The 7,336-nt window shown below is 37.4% G+C and overlaps 1 protein-coding gene across 1 annotated transcript; it reads right to left on the bottom strand.

Annotated features, from left to right (window-relative positions):
* Positions 1–5,552: 5,552 nt before the first annotated feature.
* Positions 5,553–7,060, bottom strand: LOC103700453 (dCTP pyrophosphatase 1-like). The gene is made up of 2 exons (XM_008782395.3): positions 6,673–7,060; positions 5,553–6,176 (listed from the first exon to the last, which is right to left on the bottom strand). The coding sequence occupies exons 1-2, from the start codon at positions 6,823–6,825 to the stop codon at positions 5,838–5,840; spliced, it is 492 nt and encodes a 163-aa protein (XP_008780617.2). The 5' UTR covers positions 6,826–7,060; the 3' UTR covers positions 5,553–5,837.
* Positions 7,061–7,336: the final 276 nt, after the last annotated feature.

A 7,336-nucleotide genomic window follows, 5' to 3' on the forward strand; every position in this document is an offset into this window, starting at 1 on the left:
GTCCTATAAATTACTTAATAGTACCAACTACTTCAGTCGATAATGTCACTGCATGTTGATATTAGTGATGTGGCTTGAGTAACACACCTAAACACTTGCTCTTACTACTCTTCTCAGCTTCACCTCTCTTCTAAGGATTGGCTGAATTCTTGTTTGTTTCTATTTTTTAAGGCCTCCAGTATTAAGTTTACTTCGAGATATACTCATAATAAACTAAATTGAGATAAAACATATAAATATAAACATAAAAAATTATCAAATAAAATTAAAATTTATCTTAGCTAATTATCTAAGTATTTTTTCTATGAGAAAAAGTAGGTTCGAAAACTTCTTTATAAAAATACATTAGTATTTATATACTAATGTACATAGCATTATTGGAGGTCATCAGCCCTTAATTATCTATATTAGTTTCCTTCAATATCCCAATTTGTAAGTTTATTCTTTTGACCTAATGCCATGACACAAGGATAGTAATACTCTCTCATAATTTTGTCTAATTTGATAGGGGAAACTTTGCTCAAGAAAGATAGGGACAGGAAGTTGTTTGAAGGTTGCGATTACTTTTATTTATATGAAAAAATGTTTAGATGTTAAAACATTTTGCATAAAGTATCTAGGTAAAATAGCATTAAAATAAACAAAATGCTATTGATGTGCAGAATCATATAAATGTTATGACTTATCACACAATATGTGGTTTAGTCATAAGAAAATTTACAATTTTCTATTATAAATCTTCTGTAAAAAAGATAATTAGAGATAAATAATTTCAATTAAATGAAAGGGATATGATATTATGTGATTATATGCACTTGGCTCCTTAGTATCTAAAAACCTTGTGAAGTATAATATAACTATATTGATTTTGCTTAACATAATTACATCTTTAAATTGGTTTTTAAATTCACATCTATGTTCTAGTCTTCTAAGTGACAGATATGAAAGATATTCTTGTGCAAGAGTAACATGTTGGCTTGGTACATTAAAGTCTTTATGCTTTTAAAAGGATTCGTTATTACCCTAATTTGATTTACATAACAAATTGTTCTATATTATAACAAGAAACTTGTCATAATGAAGCCACACTCTTCATTGCTAGCAAGTGATGAGATGAAGCAAGTCAACCAAATATTGGACCCTTCTTTTTCCTCTCTTCAGCCATGTTGTATTCGTTATTGATTTTAACCTATCAGTAATGATGTTCTCCAGAGAGCAGATAACAATGTGACTCTTTCATCAAAAATGCTATTAGTTTGATTTGGCTTCAACTTGCAACTTTTTGATTTACACTATTTTTCTTCTTCGTTGAGAAATATGTTAGCAATACAATATCAATTTATAATATCAGGGTTCGTGCGACAATGCAGAATCATGAATTTTCTAAGATGAGACACTTGTGCAATCAATGTAACTGGTGCAAATTCTTTCATGTTCATTGATGCTTGACCAATAGATAAACCATTGCATGATCTACAAGAGACCATATTGGCATGTCAATCATCTATCTCCATGCTCTTTCACTCTTAAAAGGAAGACAATAGTGACCATGCTACAGCATTGCTTTTCATGAGGAGAGATAGCAACAAACAAGAGTCACTATCCTTACAAGAACCCTGCAGTCTCCCAGTACGAGGAATAGAGTCATAATTGACTGGCTAACCTTAAATGACTCCAAGGTTTTGCTAAAACATTCCAAATGTACACTTCAACCAATGGTACTAAGAACAAGTTCTAGGACAAAATTTCTTGTATGATAATTTATGTTTTTCGTTTCATATGACAACTGCTAAAATTTTAGCTCAGAACCTGTGATTGTACAAACCATGTCTGTCTATGCCATGCCTGTGGAACAACTTCCTCTCACTTCAGTCAAAAAGTTTCTGAACTTGAAAGGTCTCAGGCAATGTCTGTGAAAGATGCTGAAAGTGTTTCACAAAACCCAACAGATTATATCATTCAACACTTGCAAGCAGTACAGGCAAGCCGAGCTAGGCCCATTAGTCCAAATTAATGATTTGCCTGTAAAGCCTACATCAAGTATATTTGTTCAAGTATATACAATCACATTTCAGGAAAGGAAAGGACTAGGCAATAGTGGTGACAACTTCTTCCAGATCTGGTGGTGGCTAGCGCAGAAGTTTCCATGAGTATTACATTTGTGTAAATGATGTGACTTCTATCGAGCTTGTGGGAGTAGTTTTTTTCCAAATGGAATGCAACTCGATGAACGAGTTGAAATGTAAAAGCCCCTTTACTTATTTTCATAGTAAGTAATATGTCATTTGTATCAAGAGTCTTCTAAAAATCGAATCATACCTCTTTTAGAATATGGAAAACAAAGCGGTGCTCATACGGTCATATGGCAGGCCTCTAGAAGTAATTAGAACTCTTGATTCAAGAAGAGGCTCATCTGGTGAGACTATGCAGCTTACTTCCTCAAAGCAATTCTATTGCTCCTAGATGATTCCATAGCCTATATCAAGTAAATTATTTCAAAGTAACATACAATCACTCAGATCCGCCATGCATAAACAGCTACTCATTATTGTTCTCTTGCAATCAAAATTGTGTTGAAGTCATCTATAACTATTGAAATGAGGACCCTCCAAGCAGAAGCTTTTGAAATCTCATTTCATCGATCCTGATGATCAAGGTGCTGTTATGCTGTGAATAATTTAATTTTTTCCGTCGGAAGAACCGAGATTTGTGGGAAACTATCCCAAATCATTGTTGAACTTGAATGTGCTCAGATGGATAACATGGCAGATGAAGATAAATGGTGATAAGAACAAGTTCCATATTTGAGATTTGAGTGGACGTAGCAGGCTACTATTAACCTCTGCATGGTTCATGCACTCTGGACTCCTATGCGTCAATTTTGCTTTCAAGAGGATGTCATGAAGTAATAAAACTAAAAAGAACAGGGGGGATTTTATGCACTAAATTAGGTGTCATAATCAGAGAGAAGAATGCCAAGGTAACTATTATTTAGGTGATGTAAAGCTTTGGTGAAAATGAAGTGAAAGTGATGTAGTTGTTTATGGGGGAAAGAAAAAGTCAAAAGAGCAACATCTTTTTCCTACCCAAGGGGCCAAGGAGGAAGAAATTACATCAGCCTAGAGGCATATAAACACCAATTCTAATTACAATCTGATGCATAAAGTGCCACTTTAACCAACTAGTAAAGCCATTAAGCCTCTTGATGGTTGCAGGATACCACAGAATCACCTGTGAAACTAATGATTGCGGATGCTTAAATTATTGCTCAAAGGAAAAAGATTATGGATGCTGAAAATGACTGATTCAATAGGCCTTAGTGCTGTGCTCTTGATGGGACCTTAACTTTGCCACTCTATTATATAGATCAAGTATAAGCTACCTAGCCACAGATGGAATTTGCCTTGCACTGGAATACATCTTGATTTTAACAGCGAGAATAATTACATTAAAAGGTAACCTTATTGGCCTAAATCTCAACACTAATTAATTTCGATAAAGTCCGGTCTCATGCCGCATCTGAATGCCATTCAAGTCACTAAGGTATTAAGTTCTTAAATCTAATTCTAATGCCTTTCATCCATGGGTTGTTCCAAATCTTAGTACTGCACTATTGTTTGTCTCTATTCATAAACCATCCCATTCTTAACTCTTGAAGCCATAATTAATTGCACTGCTAGGTCCTTGCAAACATCACTACTTGGCTAATATTCAAATTAAAAAAAAAAAAATCTTAATCCTAAATATTTAACTCGTTCGGGAGCAGATTATGACCATCACTACTCATTCCACTTGAAACAATCAAGTGCACCATGCACACATGTGATCAGGATCAGAGTATATGTATTCTCATGACAACTTATGTTAAATTATTTAGAAAATAATTTTAAGACGATGATGAAAAAAGACTTCCCATGGATGAGAAAAAAGTACATGGTAATGAATTTGTATTAATATATGCACTAATTAAGGTGTCAGGATTTTGGCATCCCAGAAATCAAAATATAAAACCAACCCTAGCTGCAAAAATTGCCAAGATGGTGATAGTTAAACTGCAACACCACCTCTGCACTTAAGAAATTAGTGGCATCGATACAATTAAACAGATATATCTATCATGCGTAAATGGCTTAGCAACAAATTGGCTGATATTTATTTTCCTGCTTGTGAAATGGTAGCAAAATAAACAAAAAGCACAGAAAAACAAAAAGAAATAATGCAAACAGTTAAGCATATCATAGAACATCAATTACTTGAGCAAATAATGAAATTCCCTGATCAAACTTCCCATTGGAAATCCATCAGAAACATTGACTTCTCGAGTAGCCAAAAAATCATACAGCAGGCAAAACTTGAAGCTGAATCCACCTAATAAAACAGATGTTCATGCAATTGTCCTGGATGACATTGTTATTTTAAAGAATGATGATTGAATGGAAAATTTTGGACTTCCAGTGCAGCGAAAGTAATGGTATATCCCATGATTACTGTGTCTAGCATACCCCGCAACTCTTCTGACTTAAGACTCAGATTAATATGCTATGACAAATTAGTTTATAGAAAAATGGATCATTTTCAAGAATCAGTAATGTAATATACATAGAACAATAATATAAATGTTGCCTGTCAAATGATCCTTATCTATTCAACGAAGTAGAAAAGCTTTCATCAAAGCTTGTTAAATGAATGGTGCTAGTTTTGAAACAAAAACCCAGCAAGCTGATCAAAGGAGAGCAGACTTGAAAAGAGAAGTGTAGCTCAAAAGAGGATGTTGAAAAGTGCACAGTAAGAAAGGGAGGGAAAAACAAATCAAAGATTAGGTTGTTGCTAAAACTTGAATACAAAGAACAAGATGGGCAGTTATACAAAAAGGCTGGCAGTAACAGCTTGACATAAAGTAAGAATACAAGTCAAAGGTGGTTTTTTGGTTGAAAGCTCTTGTTCATGTTGGATAGCTGGGAAGTCAGGAACAAGAAAGTAAAAGAATACAATAAAACACAGAATAAAAGAATAGAATATGTCCTGCTACAAGTAAAAGAGAGAGCGAAGTTCATTCAATCACAAACAAGAGAACAAAAATAAATGGCAAAAATATATTTCACAACATAAACAAAGTTTTTTTTTTAAAAAAAAAATAGAGTGATTTATTTCGCATCGTAAACCAATGTAAACATGTGGAAGACAAACCTAGTCCCGAGGCATCCAAGTTATTGCTGGGGACAGCCATGGGGGAAGCCAAGTCAAAACTCAACTTTCCAAGCAGCCTCACCTTCCAAGCTAATTCCACAGCAAAGTCATGGAGCCTCACACCTCAAGGCAGTCCAAGTTGAAAAAGGAACAGAAAACAATGGCGTTGAGGACTAGACTCCATATGGGGGTCCCACCAGACTCTTATTCCTGCCAAGTGGCAGACAAGAAACCTGTTGCCCTTGCACTCCTATGTTTCTTGGCAAAACACCATTCACCAAAAGCAAAATTGCAGTGAAGGACTAAAATTATGAAAGAGAATCGTGTAGATTTCATATGCACTGCAAAGTTAGGCAAGAGAAGCCTGGAGAAAAAAAAGCCAGCATACAAATTAATTAAGTCCTTGCAAGTTGAAACACAAAATAGATCAATAAGCACTGCATTTGAAAGTGTTTTGCCCACACTGTCTTCTAGCCTCCATTTACCACCCAAGATGGTTTCCATGCAGCCAAAAGAGAAAAGCTAAAAAGCAAAATAAACTTGTCTTCTTCTCTATCTGTCCATCTATCCCTCTAAAGCCCACAAGAAAACAGTCTGTACAAAACCACCGCTGAAGCACAAAAGACACCAAATCCAAAAAGACTTGTACATCAGAGCCCCTCAGAAGAGCCATTTTTGGAGTGCTCGGTGAGGGAGGAGGTCTTGTTGTTGCTACTGGTGTTGGAATTGGAGTTGGAGTAGTGGGTGTGCTTCTTTGAAGAGCCCTTGCACTGGTGAACAGGGTACTTGAGGGCATTGAGCTCCACCTTCCTGAGGGCAGCCTTTCCCAGGTCCACCCCACAGATGTCTGCGAGCCTCACAAGGTAGAGCAGCACATCAGAGAGTTCCTCCCCCAGGTGCTCCTTCTCCTCCTCCTTCCAGTCTGGGAGGCCCTTGGGGACCTCCCCTCTCCACTGAAAGATCTCCGACAGCTCCCCGACCTCTCCCACCTTCCTCCACCACCACCACCGCCACCAAACCCGGAACACAAAAAAGATGAGAAGAAGATAATCCAACAAAATATTAAACCAAGAAAAGAGAACAAAGATGGTTTTCATTATTCCTCCTTATGTTGGCAGTGGGCTCAGAAATAAAAGGCAAAGGAACAACAAAAGGGAATGATATCAGTACTCGACGCATATTAGGTTCCCCTTTTGTTCCCCTTCGCAATGTTTCAACTTTTGCTCCTCCACACCCCAGCCCACCAGTAAAGGAAGAGAAAAGGTTGGTTTTAGGGGGCAAACTACTGCAACCCAAAGCTGCCATTAACCAAAACCATCCCTTTCCCCTCCAAACAAAACATACAATAAAAAGATCAAAAAAAAAAAAAGTAACATTAACAAAGAAAAAATAATAGTAATGGGTGACGAGAGAAAAGAATGGGATTATACGGGAACAAAGTAGAGGCTTCGAGAAAGAGAGAGAGAGAGAGAGAGAGAAGGGTACCAAGGCTAGGAGGAGGTTTCTAGGACTGTGGAACTGGTCCCAGTCTCTTTCTCTTGCAAACTCGGCCATCTTCTTCTTAAGATCGTCCAGGGTGACGCTCCCTCCTTCCTCCATGCCTTCTTCTTCTTCTTCTTCTGAGAACACTCCTTTCATGCTTCTCTCTCTATTGCTCTCTCTCTCTCTCTCTAACTCTGTGACTTATGTGTCCTTTGGTGGGTGGGTTGAGGAAACCAAAGGGACAGAGCGACACTTAAAAAAGATGGAGTGCCGGAGGGCACCCTTTTCCTGCGCTTTCCCAAAAGGAAAGACAGATTTGGAAGAGGGACGAGCAGAGACGAGAGAGAGAGAGAGAGAGAGAGAGGGGGGGGGGGGGCAGAGAAACCGCCTTCCGTTGGGCCCTGTTGCCTTGTTGTTTCGGGCTCCTTGTTGTATTCTTACGGTTCGTATTAAAATAATCGATATTAATGAACTTTTGAAATTTCAGGAGTGGGACCAGAAATGGCCAGCCATCCGGTCGACGCCTCGAATCCAGGCTTTTTATCGTGGGGCCCGCGCGCATTCCCCCTTCTCGGCTCGATCGAATTATTCCTTCTTTTTTAGATAATAATTTTATAAAATCTAATATATTGGTTAAGAACGTGAGCCCGCATCATTTTGCTTGTTC

The sequence above is a fragment of the Phoenix dactylifera genome, unplaced genomic scaffold (genome assembly GCF_009389715.1).
Source record: "Phoenix dactylifera cultivar Barhee BC4 unplaced genomic scaffold, palm_55x_up_171113_PBpolish2nd_filt_p 000702F, whole genome shotgun sequence".
Taxonomy (NCBI): Eukaryota; Viridiplantae; Streptophyta; class Magnoliopsida; order Arecales; family Arecaceae; genus Phoenix; species Phoenix dactylifera.